The sequence below is a fragment of the Sander lucioperca genome, chromosome 16 (assembly GCF_008315115.2).
Source record: "Sander lucioperca isolate FBNREF2018 chromosome 16, SLUC_FBN_1.2, whole genome shotgun sequence".
NCBI classification, from domain to species: domain Eukaryota; kingdom Metazoa; phylum Chordata; class Actinopteri; order Perciformes; family Percidae; genus Sander; species Sander lucioperca.
The window spans coordinates 15,365,000-15,384,514 of record NC_050188.1 but is presented as its reverse complement, the minus strand read 5'-3'; the positions used below and the strand labels follow the sequence as shown (position 1 = coordinate 15,384,514).

Genomic DNA, 19,515 nt, shown 5'->3' with positions numbered 1-19,515 from the left:
GATGCAAAGTGGCTCTCTATGGAAATGCTCAGACTGACTCCAACAGGGACTTGGATTACTCTGAGGATGCTGTTTCTCTACGGATCAATCACTTTATCAGAGGATTGATTCAGAATGTGTCAGGAAGCATTTTAATGTGGATTTGACTCTAATTGTGGATATATTACTTTCTAAAACTTTTTCTGTCTCGTTTCATTTATTGTTGGAGGGATCAATTTTACTTTCAGATGAATTTAACAATAAATCTATAAAAATGTGATTAATTCTGAACAATTGTGAAAGTGTTTGATACATATAATGTGAAATAGTTAATTCTTATAAAAACAGGAAGTGTGTTTGTTGAGTTTGTTGTGTTCAAAGTCAGAGAGCCGTGTCTCTCTACAGTGAGAGGTTTTTGTACGACGGCTCAATCAGTTTGTATCACTGTGGAGGACTTTTGGTGGAGGAACCAGACTGGATGTTAACTGTAAGTACATTTAACTTCTAAACAAAGTCATATTTTAAATTGTTTTAATTTTTAATTTAATGAAAACAAGCTTTACTTTAAGACTTGTGCTGATAGTTGAAATTTAATATTATTGCAGCGACCATTACTTTACTGTGATACAGATACAATTCTGTCTGATGAAGAAACTCACTTGATACCTTTAAAATCTTCATTTTGACAGTTTGTTCATTCTTATAACTCATTCTGTTTTTAAATAGTACAAATCTTTGTTGAAAATAATTTTGACAAAAAATGTCTAATTCTGTGATAAAGTTCTGTTTGAACACTATGGCAGAGAGAAAATCTTAATTGTCCTAAATTTAATAGTTATGAAATTTCAGCTGAAGAAACCTATTACTACCAAACGTCTCTTCAGTGAGTTTTATCTGGAAACATTGGAAGACTTTTACTCAATCTTCCACTCATACTGATGAACTTAATGTCATGTCACCTCACGTTATAACCAATAAATATCATAATACCACAGCTGTCAGGTTAACTACATGTTGTATTAGGAGAACAACTAGTTTGACTTTAATAAAATCATTTTCAGCATTTAAACAGTCTGTGAATAGTGAAGTGTGTGTGTTGTCCCGGCTCAGTAGTGATGCTGGGCGTAAAAGAGATGAACAAACATCATCGTATCTTATGAGTTTTGGGTTGAGATAAAAAATGTGAAGATCAACTTAAAGTCTCACACTGGTGCTGGAATTCATTCCATGTTACACTTGATCACTGATATTTATTAATTCAACTAAAGAAAGAAACTTTATCTTTAGTTCTGAAACCCGTCTGTTGTCATGGTTCAGCAGTGATGCCTGTCTGTTGCCATGGTTACTGAGCTCAGAGAGGGAAGTGAAACGTTTAAAACCAGTTTCATCCAACCTGAAACGACCGACAGAACCTAACATACAGAAATGAATAATAATAATTAATTTAATAAGACTGATAAGATTCTTAGGGACCAAAAAATAAATTACATAGAATCATGTAAAAAGTATGGTGTAATAAGGAAATGCTTCAAACTACAACTCTTTGGTCAGTTTTGAGTATGAACGAGTTAAGATGATAATATAGGGTGACCCTTTTTAACTATTTATGTTACGTATGTGATGTTGTGTATCTATGTGATGGAAATACACTAATCTAAACTAAACTAAACTAAACCAACAGGAAGGAGTTCATTTTTTCTTTGTATGACATTTTTTTCATATTGATCTCTCGCTCTCTCTCTCTCTCTCTCTCTCTCTCTCTCTCTCTCTCTCTCTCTGCAGTGGGTGATGTGCGTCCCACCCTGACGGTGCTGCCCCCCTCCAGTGAAGAGCTGGACCAGGGGAAGGCCACGCTCATGTGCCTGGCCAACAAGGGCTTCCCCTCAGACTGGAGTCTGGCCTGGAAGGTGGACGGCAGCAGCAGCAGCAGCAGCAGCTGGGAGGAGAGCAGGAGCCCCGGGGTGCTGCAGAAGGACGGCCACTACAGCTGGAGCAGCACCCTGAGGCTCCCTGCAGACCAGTGGAGGAAGGTGGGCTCTGTGACCTGTGAGGCCACCCAGGGCTCCCAGACTCCACTCTCAGAGACACTGAGGAGAGACCAGTGTTCCCAGTCCTGAGCTGACTCACTGGCAGGGACTCTGCTACTGGTTTTACTCTGACACTGCTCTCACTCTGCTCTCTGCAACTAGCTCTGGCTTTTATTTCACCTGTTTCAACAGACATATTTACCAGCTTGTTGTAATGTTTCAATATTATTTCGGTGTTTCCAGATAATAAAGACGTATTCATCAAATTAAGTTTCTATGTTTATTATTATCAAAGTGTCTTATTACATCTTTTCTTAATGGTGTCACTGACTTTATGAAATCCTGAAGACAAACTGATGCAACAAACATGTTTTAATGTCTCCATGGTGACTGTAGAAAGACAGTATAGGATTATATAAAACAATGTCTGTAATAAACTCATGGTCGTAACATTTCAATGATAAATCATCCAATCATGTCTTATTACTGAAGTGTGTTAATAGTAAGTACTGTAATATGTTATTTGCTTTAAGTATCTTTAAAGAAAATTCATTATTATTTAAACAAACTACAAAAAGTCTGATAAATATTTTCTAAATCTGAAATAAAAAGCACAACATCATCAGCATGGAGAGAAATAAAGTGAGTGTGATCTGCAGTTCAATCTCTGGAAATATTTACATTACAAGTAAAGAGAAGACAAAAGAAAATAACTACACATGACTAAAATATGTTATAGACATGATTACTTATTATACAACATGAAATAAATCAAATGTTGTAATTTATTTCAACAATGAGCATGTTTGAGTTCATATAAAAAGTAATAAGATATAAAATTCATGAATCATAATTACAGTTTTAGTGTTCATGTGTTATCATACTCTGTGGATTAAATTTATCAAAGCATGTAAATCATACTTCAACAGAGGTCAGCTTTGATGTGCAGCAGAATGTTTCAAACCTTGTATTTAAATACTTTACAATATAACTTCTAGTTAGATAAAGTATATTTAGTGTTACAATGTTTAAAGTCAATTGTTAGTTTAGTCAAGCTTCTGTTGTTTTAGTTTCAGTGCAGCTGTTGAGTCAGATCAGTTCCTCTCCAGCTGAGGGAGGTTTTTGTACGACGTTGTATCACTGTGTGAACGGGAAGCTGTCACCCTGCTGACAGTAGTAAACTCCTGAATCTTCAGCCTCGACTCCTCTGATGGTCAGAGTGAAGTCAGTCCCAGAACCACTTCCAGTAAAACGATCTGAAACTCCAGACTGACGGGTTGTAGCTGCATAAATCAGGAGTTTAGGAGCTTCTCCAGATTTCTGAAGGTACCAGTGGAGGTAGCTAGTATGAACACCTGTACTGGTTTTACATCTGATGGAGACAGTCTGTCCTGGAACAACAGACTGAGATCCAGGAGACTGAGTCAGGATGGTTTGTCCTGATGAACCTGAAAACATGAAAAAGATGCAGAAGGGTTATTGAGACAAATCCAGCTTAGAGAAAGATGATCAACATCCAAACAGAAGAGTGACATTTCTTTAACATGGAGAATAGATGAAGAAGGTAAATGCTGCTTGTTCCAGTGTTTCTCCATCATAGCAGAACATCATTCTGGTGAACCTGGTTGCATCCTGAAGCAAAGTTTTCAGAAGAGAGTCTCACCCTGAACAAGGAGCCCCAGGGTGGTCAGCAGTAGAGTCAGTGACATCATCATTGTGCTGCCTGCGTGCCAGTGTCTCTGAAAGGCCTGGACAGCCACTGATCAACACTGGCCTCTTAACGGCTGGGAGCAGAGAGGCAGGACACATATGCAAACACACAGAGTCAGTGAACTGTAGCTGTCCTCAACATGTCACGCTGTTTCCTCCTCACTGCTGCCACTGATCACTTACAAAGAGTCTACTTGATTCAAGAAATAAATTAACTCTACCAGCTGATTTCATGTTATGTTGGTTCTCTGTGTTGACGTATTGGGTTGAATCCTCATTAACTGACATGAAGCTGATACCTCAGATTTCTATGTTGTATATTGTAAATAATTTGATGTCAACATGGTGATGTAATTGATAGTGGAGCTTGTCTTGGGGCTCACACCCGACGACATGATGACATAATGTCTAAACATCATAGCTGTACTCAAACATGTTTGTTACGTCCCCTTCGATGGTACTGGGGACAATACAAGACAATTGACAATGAGTGACAGAGTCGTAGAAGTGAAAATTAAAGTATTATTTATTTATTTATTTACTTTTAACATACACTGACCATCAAACCTGCTTTACAATCAGTTGGTGTTTATATAAAAAAAACTACCACAGGTCAACCACCAAAGAGAGCAGAGCTCAGAGAGACTAAACTCTTCTCAGGTGTGCTCCTTTTATTGACTGCCTTGATTGCTGATTGGCTGAGCCTGAGGGAACCAATCCTGCTTTACCTGCTGCACAGGTGGAAAGTAATCAGCGTTCTCACCTGGAGAGAAAACAGAGTGGGGAAGAGAAAGAAAAAACAGAAGGGAAAACACATGACGACTGGCAGTTTTCTACTCTGCCTGGAACGTAACACTAGGCTCCGACTTGATCCCGACTCTGACGTCATGCACACGTGGGCAACGGTAACCTCACGAGATCAAGACAGCGCAGTTGCTTTTCACCGACTGCAAGACCCAGGCGGACCCAGGGCATGCTGGGAAACGCCGGCCTCTCAGCTGATCTAACAGCTGATTGGTTCAGAATCGACTCAACATGATGACGTTTTATATAAACTTTTTATTGATTTTGAATTACGTTTAGAAGTCGGAGAGACTAAATCTGTTCAGATTACACATCATCTACAGTGTGTTGTTAATTAAAATCAGCAACAGATTACATGTAGAGCGTTACTCTGTCATAAAAACAACTGGAGACTGTGTACAAGCTGATATTTGGGTCTGATAACATTTTATTAAATCAGAATCGGACCTAACAGGATGTGAGTGTTTATGTGACTTCCTGTTCAGCCTGAAGGCTGCTAGAAACGACTGTAAACTGTCCGACTTGACAGCAGATTTTTATAAAACGCTCTTTTCTTTTGTTTCCTTTTATGTACATCCTGTCTCAGAAGTGCTTGTTACTCACCTAGCTCTGGGGAGTTTACTCCCCGGAGTCCTTATGTTTCTTCTTCGCCCAGAACATCGCCTCGGATTAGGGTGACACCAAGACCTGGGTCTTGGGTGCAGCTGTGGCTATGGACCTGCTACACCTTGCTACGCTCTGCGATTCCCTGCAATGCCCGGCTACGTCCTGCTGCGTCCACCGCGTCCACCCATGCTCTGCTGTGCCACGCTACATCCTGTACCGTCATAACCCCAACCGTCAGACACCGCCCACCAAGAGTCTGGGTCTGCCGAGGTTTCTTCCTAAAAGCCACTGTCGCAATAGCCACTGCTAATGCTTGCTCTTGGGGGAACTATTGGAATTGTTGGGGCTTTATAGAGTGTTGTCTAGACCTACTCTATCTGTAAAGTGTCTCGAGATAACTCTTGTTATGATTTGATACTATAAATAAAATTGAATTGAATTGAATTTTTGTGACCTCTCCCGGCTGCTGCCGCCTGCTCTCGTCTACTTTACAGGCGAGGGGCAGTTCTCCAACGGGCCGAATGTTTAAGAGCTTTAAATCAGTGAGCAGAGGCCTTTTTCTTGATGCCAATGCTCAACATAAAATAGCGAGGTGTACAGTAGATACTCTATTTTGAGGCCCATCAAACAAAATGTATATTTTAACATGAAAATGTAAGATTTTAAATTTTATTTCAATTAAAAAAAAACATATTTACAATATCTAACAGCATGTAAATGTTATACAATATGACAAATACAGTATTCACACTAACAAGTGTAACAAGTGTTTACACAGCACTTTAATCATTAATCATCATGATATATTTTAGTTTAGTCAATCTTCTGTTGTTTTAGTTTCAGTGCAGCTCATCTTTATCATAGAAAACATTGGTTGCATTGCAGATATGGAGATTCAGTGTCCTGAGATATATCAATATGATGTGTGGACATTTATGTTATATATACAGTGAATATGGATTGTGTCTGTACATCAGCGGAGCTGACTCTGCTGTGTCTGTAGTTATCTGGTGTCTACTAAAGGATAAACTGTGTGCTGAGGACTAGATCCTGAAGAAGGCTGTTTGTTCCGCTACGTGTGGGTTAATACCCAGCTCGGTTTTAATGTACTATCAAATTCTATAATTGCCATCTAAATAAAGGCTTTTTAACGTTTTCTGAGAAGAGGCCTTTGATCTTTCTTCTTTCACTGTTTGAACTTTCCTAAAAGAAATCTGTGCTTGTTAATGACAAAGGGCAGGATCTTTATATTTCATTCAGGTTACTTTAGGGGAATTTTAATGGTTGTTTGTTTGTTACTTCAGCTCATGCTGTCAGATTATAACCACAAATATTTAGCTTATGGAAAATATTTTGTACAAAATAGGTTGTTGAGGTTTACCATTTGAACTTTTGGAGGAATATGGTAGAGATACAATGAAAGCTGTGTGTGTGTGTGTGTGTGTGTGTGTGTGTGTGTGTGTGTGTGTGTCTGTGTCTGTGTCTGTGTGTCTGTGTCTGTGTCTGTGTCTGTGTGTGTGTGTGTGTGTGTGTGTGTGTGTGTGTGTGTGCGTGTGTCTTCAGTGAACTGTATCAGTCTCTGCAGTAGCTTCCAGCTGCAGCAGTCAGTTCAGTTTCTGTTCAGTCTGACTGAGGGAGGTTTTTGTACGAAGCTTTTTCACTGTGTGAACACATTCCCACTATGAAGACTCTGACAGTAATAAACTGCTGCATCTTCAGCCTCAACTCCACTGATGGTCAGAGTGAAGTCTTTCTTTGATCCACTGCCTGTAAAACGATTTGTAATCCCTGATGCTCTACGATTTACCCAGTAAATGAGGAGTTTTGGAGCTTCTCTTTCTTTCTGTTGGTACCAGGATAGTATGTAGTCAGAACCATCATAATGCACAGCAGGATTAACATTACAGCTGATGGAGACAGAGGCTCCCCGAGCAGAGCTCACTGCTCCAGGCTGAGTCACTGTGACCTGACCTCTGGACTCTGAGGATACAGAGACAAAAACATAAAGCAGCATCACGGTTTAGTCGGCTTCATTTCAGAGGGACGGATGTTGATAGAGGAGAGGAGTTTGATTCTCTGGACTTTACCTGTGAAGCAGCAGCAGAGGAGAGTCCAGATGAGGACGGAGATCAGAGTCATGTTTTTGATGAGGAGGATTTCTGGGGCTTCTGTTGTCATGAAGGACAGCTGTCAGTCATCCAGTGTTCAACTCTCAGGACTATAAACTCTCCCAGAGCACTGGAGCATGGTGCTGCTGATGCAAAGTGGCTCTCTATGGAAATGCTCAGACTGACTCCAACAGGGACTTGGATTACTCTGAGGATGCTGTTTCTCTACGGATCAATCACTTTATCAGAGGATTGATTCAGAATGTGTCAGGAAGCATTTTAATGTGGATTTGACTCTAATTGTGGATATATTACTTTCTAAAACTTTTTCTGTCTGGTTTCATTTATTGTTGTAGGGATCAATTTTACTTTCAGATGAATTTAACAATAAATCTATAAAAATGTGATTAATTCTGAACAATTGTGAAAGTGTTTGATACATCTAATGTGAAATAGTTAATTCTTATAAAAACAGGAAGTGTGTTTGTAGAGTTTGTTGTGTTCAAAGTCAGAGAGCCGTGTCTCTCTACAGTGAGAGGTTTTTGTACGACGGCTCAATCAGTTTGTATCACTGTGGTACACGTTTGGTGGAGGAACCAGACTTGATTCAATTTCAATTCAATTCAATTTTATTTATAGTATCAAATCATAACAAGAGTTATCTCGAGACACTTTACAGATAGAGTAGGTCTAGACCACACTCTATAAAGCCCCAACAATTCCAATAGTTCCCCCAAGAGCAAGCATTAGCAGTGGCTATTGCGACAGTGGCGAGGAAAAACTCCCTTTTAGGAAGAAACCTCGGCAGACCCAGACTCTTGGTGGGCGGTGTCTGACGGTTGGGGTTATGACGGTACAGGATGTAGCGTGGCACAGCAGAGCATGGGTGGACGCGGTGGACGCAGCAGGACGTAGTCGGGCATTGCAGGGAATCGCAGAGCGTAGCAAGGTGTAGCAGGTCCATAGCCACAGCTGCACCCAAGACCCAGGTCTTGGTGTCGCCCTAATCCGAGGAGATGTTCTGGGCGAAGAAGAAACATAAGGACTCCGGGGAGTAAACTCCCCAGAGCTAGGTGAGTAACAAGCACTTCTGAGACATGATGTGCATAAAAGGAAACAAAAGAAAAGAGCGTGTCATAAGAAGGAACTTCCTCGGCAGTCTAGAATTATAACAGCATAACTAGGAGAGGCACTATATTATTGATTATACGATAGGTAAATCAGATGACTGTAAAGAGAAGCAGAGAAAAGCAGGGGTGCTGTGTCTGCAGCTATACACCCTGCCCCGCCGGTCTAGGCGTTCACTGCAACTCCTCACTCCCTAACTATAAGCTTTATCAAAGAGGAGAGTTTTCAGTTTAGTCTTAAATGTAGCGACGGTGTCTGCCCCCCGAACCCAGATTGGGAGCTGGTTCCACAGGAGAGGAGCCTGATAGCTGAAGGCTCTGCCTCCCATTCTACTTTTAGAGACTCTAGGAACCACAAGTAACTCTGCATTCTGGGAGCGTAGTGCTCTAGTGGGACAATAAGGTACTAAGAGGTCCTCAAGATATGAAGGTGCTTGACCATTTAGAGCTTTATAGGTCAGAAGAAGGATTTTAAATTCAATCCTGGATTTTACAGGAAGCCAATGGAGAGAAGCTAATACAGGAGAAATATGATCTCTTTTCTTAGTTCTTGTCAGAACACGGGCTGCAGCATTCTGGATCAGCTGGAGAGTCCTAACGGACTTATTTGAGCATCCTGATAATAAGGAATTACAGTAGTCCAGCCTGGAAGTAACGAATGCATGGACTAGTTTTTCTGCATCGTTTTGAGACAGGATGTTCCTAATTTTAGCAATGTTACGAAGGTGAAAAAAGGCTGTTCTAGAGGTGTGTTTTAGATGGGCGTTAAAGGATAGATCCTGATCAAAAATAACTCCTAGATTTCTGACAGTAGTACTTGAGGCCAGGGCAATGCCATCCAGAGTAATTATATCTTCGGCTAATGAGGTTCGTAGGGGTTTGGAGCCCAGGACAATAACTTCGGTTTTGTTTGAGTTTAACATCAGGAAATTGTAGGCCATCCATGATTTTATATCTTTAATGCAAGCTTGAAGTTTAGCTAGCTGGCTGGTTTCGTCTGGCTTGATTGACAGATATAATTGGGTGTCATCCGCATAACAGTGAAAGTTAATTGAGTGTTTCCTAATAATATTGCCTAGAGGAAGCATATATAAGGAGAATAGAATTGGTCCAAGCACTGAGCCTTGAGGAACGCCATGGTTAATTTTAGCGTAATTGGAGGGTTTATTGTTAACATTAACAAATTGCGATCGATCAGAGAAGTAGGACTTAAACCAGTTTAGTGCGATTCCTTTAATGCCAACTAAATGTTCCAATCTCTGTAAGAGGATGGTATGGTCAATAGTATCGAATGCAGCACTAAGATCTAATAAGACAAGTACGGAGACAAGTCCTTTGTCTGATGCAGTTAGAAGATCGTTAGTGATTTTCACCAGTGCCGTCTCTGTGCTATGATGCTTTCTAAATCCTGACTGAAAGTCCTCAAATAAGCTATTGCTATGTAGAAAATCACATAACTGGTTAGCGACTACTTTCTCAAGGATCTTGGAGAGAAAGGGAAGGTTAGATATAGGTCTATAGTTGGCTAAGACCTCAGGATCGAGGGTGGGTTTTTTCAGTAGAGGTTTTATCACAGCTACTTTAAATGACTGCGGTACATAACCTGTCAATAAAGACATATTTATCATATCTAGCAATGAAGTGTTAACCACGGGTAACGCTTCTTTAAGTAGCTTCGTTGGGATGGGGTCCAAGAGACAGGTAGATGGCTTAGCTGAAGAGACCTTTAGCATTAATTGTTGAGGGTTTATAGGATAAAAGCAATCTAAGTATATGTCAGGTCTAGTCGTTCTTTCTAGCAGTCTGTCAGTTAAAGGTGACCCATTAGAGGTTGGGGGAAAGAGGTGATGAATAGTATCTCTAATTGTTATAATTTTATCGTTAAAGAAACTCATGAAGTCATCACTACTCAGAGCTATAGGAATAGATGGCTCAGTAGAGCTGTGGCTATCTGTCAGCCTGGCTACAGTGCTGAAAAGAAACCTTGGGTTGTTCTTATTTTCTTCTATTAGTGATGAATAGTAGTCTGATCTGGCCTTTCTTAGGGTCTTCCTATAGGTTTTCAGACTGTCTTGCCAGTCTAAACGAGATTCTTCCAGTTTGGTGGAACGCCATTTACTTTCAAGTTTGCGCGAGATTTGCTTTAATTTACGAGTTTGGGAGTTATACCAAGGTGCTAGTTTCCTTTGCTTCATCGTCTTCTTTTTAAGGGGAGCAACAGAGTCTAAAGTCGTCCGTAGGCAGGCCGTAGCATCGTCTACGAAATGATCAATTTGAGAGGGACTAAAGTTTACATAAAGATCCTCTGTTATATTACGGCACGTTAATGAGTTTAGTGCTGTTGGAATATCTTCCTTAAATTTAGCTATAGCACTGTCAGATAGGCTTCTAGCGTAGAAGCTTTTATCTAATTTCGTATAATCGGGTAGTAAGAATTCGAAAGTTATTAAGAAGTGGTCTGATAATAAAGGATTTTGCGGGAATACTATTACGTCTTCAATTTTGATGCCATATGCCAGCACAAGGTCGAGGGTGTGGTTAAAACAGTGCGTGGCCTCGTGCACACTCTGACTGAAACCAATTGAATCTAGTAGTGAGTTGAAAGCAGTACTAAGGCTATTGCTGTCAACGTCCACATGGATATTAAAATCACCTACAATAAGTACTTTGTCTGATTTTAGGACTACACATGATAAAAACTCTGAGAATTCCGATAAAAATTCACAATATGGACCTGGTGCTCGGTAGACAACAACAAATATAATAGGCTGTACTGTTTTCCATGTTGGATGCTGAAGGTTAAGAACGAGATTTTCAAAAGAGTTATAATTTAGTTTAGGTTTAGGATTAATTAACAGGTTAGAGTCAAATATGGCTGCAACTCCCCCTCCTCGGCCTGAGCCTCTAGGAATTTGAGTATTAATATGAGTGGGAGGAGTGGCTTCATTTAGACTGACATAATCTTCATGGCCCAGCCAGGTTTCAGTTAGACAGAATAGATCAATTTGATTATCGGATATCAATTCGTTTACTAGTATTGCTTTAGAAGACAGAGATCTGATATTTAGTAGACCGCATCTAATTTTCCTATCCTGTTCTATCATTGCAGTGGTAGTTGTAATTCCAATTAGGTTGTTAAGTATTGCCCCTTTTTTGGTTACCTGTGGCTGACGTGAACTGGATGCTAAATTGACTATGTTTGCAGTCAACTCCTTATTACTTAGGGGATTCAACACTTTGTATGGTCTATTGTTGATTATAACTGGAATAGTACTAGTACTACATTTTACCCTGCAGAAAACATTTTCAGATTCATTCACTTGTAAAGTGCCATTAGGATCAATACCTGGGGGGCATGAATCTGTGATATTTTCAACAGAATGTCAATACTTAACTTTCAGTGTGGTCGTTATGTTGTCAGATTATGTTGTCAGATATAATGGATGTTGGAAGTAAGTTCAATTTTTGATGTATTTTATTAATTCATGAGCAACTTTTTCTCTTCTGCAGACATCTAACTCTCTAAAAGCTGAAATATCTGATTTTACATCATTTTTATGATTTTTTAACATTGTTCTACCAACAATCAAAATACAGTTTTTTTATTTGAAATTTAAATGATGAATAAAAACATTGTAAGTGTTTGATTGGCAGGAGAAATCTTGTAATCAGATTTTAGACGACAGAAACTTGAGGACTTGTAGTTTAGGTTTAGTCAGACAAAGTCAGAGAGCCGTGTCTCTCTACAGTGAGAGGTTTTTGTACGACGACTCAGTCAGTTTGTATCACTGTGGTGGACTTTTGGTGGAGGAACCAGACTGGATGTTGGAAGTAAGTTTCTGCTCAAATATTGAATATTGTATCATCAGCTAAAGGTTGGATTTCAGTGTCTGAACATTAGCAGTAGATTTAAACTCCCAATGGACTGATATAAATCACTTTATAGACTCTGTTTGATTCTTCATTTCTCCTCTTTAATCTTGAAATTGAACTCAAAAAAGCTTTAATGAACTGCTGTTGCCATTCCGTACTTCAAAATGTTGTAAATGTAGCTTTTATTTCTTAATTTTAAACTGTTTAAAACTAAATTGTTTAAAACAGTGAGAATGAAGCTGAAATCTCTGATCTCATCATTTTTCTGATTGTCTTTTTACCTCAGTTTGAAATAACTTTGACAGTTTTCTGAGGCTTTAAAATCTTTTTTAAATATGGTCGTCAGTTATTTTTAGCTGATAATGTCCTTTAAAAGTGGATCTGATTAACTTTAGCCTTTCTGAGAGTTCAGACAGTAAACATTTTTGTATAAATGTACCTCAACCTTGAACAAAGTCATAGATGACGGAATATGTATTCAAACTGTATTGTTTTCTTGAAATAGTATAAAACAATAAGATTTTCTCTGGTATTTTGAAATTTAAAATCTCTCTCTTTATGTCCAGTGCAGTTTGATGTATTTCAGGTCATATGAGGACTGTTTCTGTGCTGATATGCATGAGAGGTTTCTTAAAGGGAAGTGAGACAATGTGTGAGTGAGTGACTGGTGGAGCAGAAAAACCATCTGACAGAAACTCCTTAAAGGAAAGATAACCCACTCTCACACAGTGAAGGTGTCTGAGTTGCTGGTGTTTGATTGACAGCTGTGTGCTCCCTGTCCTCTAAGCCAGTGGTTCTCTAACTTTTTTTTAAAGACAATTTTTTTTTACATTTTTAGTGCCCTTTGCAATGTTTGTGATGCTCTTTTGATGTGTATTTTGCTTTCCTTAACGTTTGGGGCCTTTTTGATGTTTTTGTCACTTATTTTGACGTTTGAGATGTTTTTTTCTTATGTAAAATATTAATGAACTTTTTCCACCTCTACTCCTTTAGGTGATTTGCGCCCCACCCTGACGGTGCTGCCCCCCTCCAGTGAAGAGCTGGAGCAGGGGAAGGCCACGCTCATGTGCCTGGCCAACAAGGGCTTCCCCTCAGACTGGAGTCTGGCCTGGAAGGTGGACGGCAGCAGCAGCAGCAGCAGCTGGGAGGAGAGCAGGAGCCCCGGGGTGCTGGAGAAGGACGGCCACTACAGCTGGAGCAGCACCCTGAGGCTCCCTGCAGACCAGTGGGGGAAGGTGGGCTCTGTGACCTGTGAGGCCACCCAGGGCTCCCAGACTCCACTCTCAGAGACACTGAGGAGAGACCAGTGTTCCCAGTCCTGAGCTGACTCACTGGCAGGGACTCTGCTACTGGTTTTACTCTGACACTGCTCTCACTCTGCTCTCTGCAACTAGCTCTGGCTTTTATTTCACCTGTTTCAACAGACATATTTACCAGCTTGTTGTAATGTTTCAATATTATTTCAGTGTTTCCAGATAATAAAGACGTATTCATCATATCAGTTGTTTCCATGTTTATTATTATCAAAGTGTCTCATTACATCTTTTCTTAATGGTGTCACTGACTTTATGAAATCCTGAAGACAAACTGATCCAACAAACGTGTTTTTCTCCATGGTGACTGTAGAAAGCCAGTATAGGATTAAACAATGTCTATAATAATAAACCTTTGGAACAGAATTCATGGTCAGAACATATCAATGATAAATCATCCAATCATGTCTTATTACTGAAGTGTGTTAATAGTAAGTACTGTAATATGTTATTTGCTTTAAGTATCTTTAAAGAAAATTCATTATTATTTAAACAAACTACAAAAAGTCTGATAAATATTTTCTAAATCTGAAATAAAAAGCACAACATCATCAGCATGGAGAGAAATGAAGTGAGTGTGATCTGCAGTTCTATCTCTGGAAATATTTACATTACAAGTAAAGAGAAGACAAAAGAAAATAACTACAAATGACTAAATATGTTATAGACATGATTACTTATTATACAACATGAAATAAATCACATTTTGTAATTTATTTCAACAATGAGTATATTTGAGTTCATATAAAAAGTAATACGATATAAAATATATGAATCATAATAACAGTTTTAGTGTTCATGTGTTATCATACTCTGTTGATTAAACTTATCAAAGAATTAAAATCAAACTTCAACAGAGGTCAGCTTTGATGTGCAGCAGAATGTTTCAAACCTTGTATTTAAATACTTTATAGTATAACTTCTAGTTAGATAAAGTATATTTAGTGTTAAAATGTTTAGTCAATTGTTAGTTTAGTCAAGCTTCAGATGTTTTAGTTTCAGTGCAGCTGTTGAGTCAGATCAGTTCCTCTCCAGCTGAGGGAGGTTTTTGTACGACGTTGTATCACTGTGTGAACGGGAAGCTGTCACCCTGCTGACAGTAGTAAACTCCTGAATCTTCAGCCTCGACTCCTCTGATGGTCAGAGTGAAGTCAGTCCCAGAACCACTTCCAGTAAAACGATCTGAAACTCCAGACTGACGGGTTGTAGCCTCATAAATCAGGAGTTTAGGAGCTTCTCCAGATTTCTGAAGATACCAGTGGAGGTAGTAACTAACACCTGTACTGGTTTTACATCTGATGGAGACAGTCTGTCCTGGAACAACAGACTGAGATCCAGGAGACTGAGTCAGGATGGTTTGTCCTGATGAACCTGAAAACATGAAAAAGATGCAGAAGGGTTATTGAGACAAATCCAGCTTAGAGAAAGATGATCAACATCCAAACAGAAGAGTGACATTTCTTTAACATGGAGAATAGATGAAGAAGGTAAATGCTGCTTGTTCCAGTGTTTCTCCATCATAGCAGAACATCATTCTGGTGAACCTGGTTACATCCTGAAACAAAGTTTTCAGAAGAGAGTCTCACCCTGAACAAGGAGCCCCAGGGTGGCCAGCAGTAGAGTCAGTGACATCATCATTGTGCTGCCTGCGTGCCAGTGTCTCTGAAAGGCCTGGACAGCCACTGATCAACACTGGCCTCTTAACGGCTGGGAGCAGAGAGGCAGGACACATATGCAAACACACAGAGTCAGTGAACTGTAGCTGTCCTCAACATGTCACGCTGTTTCCTCCTCACTGCTGCCACTGATCACTTACAAAGAGTCTACTTGCATCAAGAAATAAATTAACTCTATCAGCTGTTTTCACATTATGTTGGTTCTCTGTGTTGACGTATTGGGTTGCATCCTCATTAGCTGACATGAAGCTGATACCTCAGATTTCTATGTTGTATATTGTAAATAAATTGATGTCAACATGCTGATGTAATTGATAGTGGAGCTTGTCTTGGGACTCACACCCGTTTTGAATCAGGTGGTGTTTATATCAGGACGACATGATGACATAATGTCCAAACATCATAGCTGTACTCAAACATGTTTGTTACGTCCCCTTCGATGGTACCGGGGACAACAGAAGACAATTGAAAATGAGTGACAGAGTTGTAGAAGTGATAATTAAAGTATTTATTTTTAACATACACCGACCACTAAACCTGGTGTATCTATACACAGTTAAAGCCGGGTGTAAAATGTACAGGGTACCCCAACTAACCTAAAGTCCTCAACCTCCAACTACATACAAGTTTAAAGTTTTAACAAAAAACTACCACAGCTCAACCAGCAAAGAGATCAGAGAGACTAAACTCATCTCAGGTGTGCTATTGACTGCCTTGATTGCTGACTGGACGAGCCTAAAGGGACCAATCCTACTTTGGCTGGCTGTCAATGCTCAAAATAAAATAGTGAGGTGTACAGTTGATACACTATTTTGTGGCCCAATCAAACAAATTCTACATTTTGTGATGTAAGACTTTAAGTTTTGTTTCAATTTAAAAACAACATATTTACAATATCTAACAGCATTTAAAGGTTTTACAATATAAAAAATACAGTATTCAAAATAACAAGTGTTTACACAGCACTTTAATCATTAATCATTTGCTTTCTGTTAATTCAAACATTTTACTTGCATGCCTTTCTACTATCTTTCAATACTTTAGACTTTCCATCTTGGCTGTTTTAAGTTATTAAATAAAAGTTATGCATTTAATCCGATCACTCTTCTCCTCTGAGGCTACAATTTAGAGGGAAGAACAAGCACAACATTAGAGTGGGACTTGTATACTTCTGAAAAATCTTTGAGCCATTTTGGTCACACAGACACACTTAATCTGTCTTTGTGGCAGTAAAATCAGGCATGATTGTTATAAATCCAATTAAAAATATACAGTAAATGCAGTATATCAAACTACATAGACTTTTACTGTAATGAAGACAAATCTCAGAGGAACATTTTTATTTAAACTTATTTTTTACCGGCAAGTCATTAAGAACAGGTTCTTATTTACAATGGTGGCCTCAGAAAGCCACTCAGGGGAAGAGAAGGAGGTCTAGGGAGTAAAATATATTAGACATACAGTTTGATTGATATACAATATAATTTAAAATACAACATAGACAGCAGTCAACATGTGAAGCGAGAGAAGTGCACAGGTACATGGGTGAATAAGAAAAGGAGAAACCTTACAAATGTTTAGCTTGGAAATTATGATGTGGAAAAGCAACTGTATATGTCGATAAACATGGATGAGATGGTGGTTTTAAAAGATGAAATGGAAATGAGTTTGTCCAGTTTAAGAATCTTATGCAGAGTATTCCAGTGGTGAGAGGCAGCAGATTTAAAAGATACGAGACCAGAGGCAGAGTTGGATTAGTGAATGCTTCATTGAATATGAAGTGAGGACCAGGTATTATATGTGATGGACTTTGGCTGCAGCAGGTGACATCAGTAAGGTGGTGATCTGACCAGAAGGGTCTTGTTAATGAAAGTCAACCAATGAATAAAGGCCTCAAACTTGTTTCTTGTTTAAATCAAAAACACTTTTTATGTCCAAAAGACTATCGTTCTATATAGAGACAACTCTTTTGATGGGTGTATAAGTCAAGTATGAAAGGACAGTTTGTTTAGTGACATGTTCTGTATGAATTGGTCCCAGATTACATTATGTTTATGACAGTGTCAGTGTTTCTGCTACAGAAAACATTTGTTGTTTTGCAGATGTGGAGCTTCAGTGTCCTGAGATATTTCAATGTGATGTGGATGTTGATGTTATATACGGTGAATTTGGTTAGTGTCTGTACATCAGTGGAGCTGACTCTGCTGTTGTTATGATTTGAATGTTCTGATTGGGCTTTCTTCACTGGAACTGTTCTCTTCATTTGAGGAAAACTTTCAGGTTGTTGAGGTGGACTGTTTGAACTTTAGAAGGAAATCTGGTAGAGACATGATGAACCCTATAAAGTAAGTGTGTGTGTGTGTGTGTGTGTGTGTGTGTGTGTGTGTGTGTGTGTGTGTGTGTGTCTGTGTCTTCAGTGAACTGTATCAGTCTCTGCAGTAGCTTCCAGCTGCAGCAGTCAGTTTCAGTTTCTGTTCAGTCTGATGAGGGAGGTTTTTGTACGACGCTTTTTCACTGTGTGAACAACCACTGACTGTTGATCCAGTGTAAACTCTTACAGTAATAAACTGCTGCATCTTCAGCCTCAACTCCACTGATGGTCAGAGTGAAATCTTTCTTTGATCCACTGCCTGAAAAACGACCTGGAATTCCTGATGCTCGTTCATTAGCAAAGTAAATGAGTGGTTTAGGAGCTTCTCCATCTCTCTGTTGGTACCAGTGCAAAACTTGTTTTCCAATATTTGAACCCCAACTTGAATGGGTCGGGACATAAACATCTTGACTGACCCTACAGCTGATGGAGACGGAGGCTCCCGAGCAGAGCTCACTGCTCCAGGCTGAGTCACTGTGACCTGACCTCTGGACTCTGAGGATACAGAGACAAAAACATAAAGCAGCATCACGGTTTAGTCGGCTTCATTTCAGAGGGATGGATGTTGATAGAGGAGAGGAGTTTGATTCTCTGGACTTTACCTGTGAAGCAGCAGCAGAGGAGAGTCCAGATGAGGACGGAGATCAGAGTCATGTTTTTGATGAGGAGGATTTCTGGGGCTTCTGTTGTCATGAAGGACAGCTGTCAGTCATCCAGTGTTCAACTCTCAGGACTATAAACTCTCCCAGAGCACTGGAGCATGGTGCTGCTGATGCAAAGTGGCTCTCTATGGAAATGCTCAGACTGACTCCAACAGGGACTTGGATTACTCTGAGGATGCTGTTTCTCTACGGATCAATCACTTTATCAGAGGATTGATTCAGAATGTGTCAGGAAGCATTTTAATGTGGATTTGGTTTGAGTTTGATGGACAAACTTACGTCTAGAATTTTTTGTGCACTCCAACTACTTCACTTCCACACAAACATCACTGTGGTATACATTTGAACAAATAATTTTTTTATTCATCATGATCTTCAATAAAAATTAGTTTATGATAATTATTTACATTTGGCTCGATGCATTATAGTTTTTCATTAATTTAATTATTTTTACTGAGAGAAATGAATGTTGCTTGTAGATGTGTACTGAACTAAAAGAGAGCCAGTTTTAACGTTTTATCTTTAGTACTGAAACCCGTCTGTTGTCATGGTTCAGCAGTGATGCCTGTCTGTTGTCACGGTTACTGAAGTCAGAGAGGGGGGTGAAATGTTCAGAGTAAGACAAATATCAACCAATCTGAGGACGATCAGAAGAGCAAGTAGCCTCCTCTGCTGCAAGCAACATATGAATATTTTAATAAAACTACAAAAATCTAAAACATATTTTCTAAATCTGAAACAAAAAGCATGGTATCATCAGCATAGAGAGAAATGAAATGAGTATGATCTGCAGTTTAAACTCTGGAAATATTTACATTTTGTGCATTTTCGTTTGTGCTTATGAGCCACAAAGAAAAATAAAGAGAAGACTAAAGGAAATAATGAAAATGTTACTGATTTACACACTCCATAAATCATTTTAGGTTTCAATCATAAAATATATTTGTTCGCCGGAATACAAAACACAAAAAATGACTAAAATGTTTAATAGACATGAATAGTAATTTTTCAACATGAATTTTGTAATTTATTTCAACAGTGAAACATTCCCTTTAAAAGCAGGCGTGCCTGTTCCATGGCTGATTGCTATTATAATCGTGGATTTGCCAGGCGCACCCCAGGAGAGGTTCACAGCCGAGGAGACCGACGTTCTCGTCAGGGCTGCAGCGGGAGCTGTCCGGGATGCGGCAAAGCTGCAAAATGCCCGTCTTCACCGGGTGGCGATGTTGCTGCGGCCTCTCGGGCGTATCTCCTCAAGT

At 39.4% G+C, this 19,515-nt stretch overlaps 3 gene segments (V, D, J or C); 1 reads left to right on the top strand and 2 right to left on the bottom strand.

Annotated features, from left to right (window-relative positions):
• The first annotated feature begins 451 nt into the window (after positions 1-451).
• Positions 452-13,730, top strand: LOC116064154. The segment is given in 3 exon segments: positions 452-466; positions 1,762-1,764; positions 13,228-13,730. A coding segment is annotated over 1 exon segment (258 nt).
• Positions 3,030-3,892, bottom strand: LOC116064144. The segment is given in 2 exon segments: positions 3,030-3,454; positions 3,670-3,892. Coding segments are annotated over 2 exon segments (363 nt in total).
• A 792-nt stretch (positions 13,731-14,522) lies between the features above and the next one.
• LOC116064150 lies at positions 14,523-15,483 on the bottom strand. The segment is given in 2 exon segments: positions 14,523-14,918; positions 15,134-15,483. Coding segments are annotated over 2 exon segments (360 nt in total).
• Positions 15,484-19,515: the final 4,032 nt, after the last annotated feature.